Source organism: Carlito syrichta, unplaced genomic scaffold (assembly GCF_000164805.1).
Source record: "Carlito syrichta isolate Samal-C Ts95f unplaced genomic scaffold, Tarsius_syrichta-2.0.1 Scaffold288863, whole genome shotgun sequence".
In the NCBI taxonomy this organism is placed as follows: Eukaryota; Metazoa; Chordata; class Mammalia; order Primates; family Tarsiidae; genus Carlito; species Carlito syrichta.
In genome coordinates this window covers 329546-329847 of record NW_007232959.1, presented here as the reverse complement: position 1 = coordinate 329847, position 302 = coordinate 329546, and the positions used below count along the sequence as shown (strand labels likewise).

Below are 302 nucleotides of genomic sequence, written 5' to 3'. Positions count from 1 at the left end.
CTCAAGTTCCTCATCAGCCGCTACCGGTTCTCCTTCCTGACCCTGGTGCAGTGCCTGACCAGCTCCACCGCGGCGCTGAGCCTGGAGCTGCTGCGGCGCCTCGGGCTCATCGCGGTGCCCCCGTTCGGCCTGAGCCTGGCGCGCTCCTTCGCGGGGGTCGCCGTGCTCTCCACGCTGCAGTCCAGCCTCACGCTCTGGTCCCTGCGCGGCCTCAGCCTGCCCATGTACGTGGTCTTCAAGCGCTGCCTGCCCCTGGTCACCATGCTCGTCGGCGTCCTGGTGCTCAAGAACGGCGCGCCCTC

General features: G+C 69.5%; 1 protein-coding gene across 1 annotated transcript in view; it reads left to right on the top strand.

Annotated features, from left to right (window-relative positions):
- The window catches only part of SLC35D3 (solute carrier family 35 member D3), a 4601-nt gene that overhangs the window by 1658 nt on the left and 2641 nt on the right, over window positions 1–302 (top strand). The window contains exon 3 of the mRNA XM_021710397.1: window positions 7–300. Coding sequence (XP_021566072.1) covers window positions 7–300 — 294 coding nt within the window. The remainder of the gene's footprint in view (window positions 1–6; window positions 301–302) is intronic.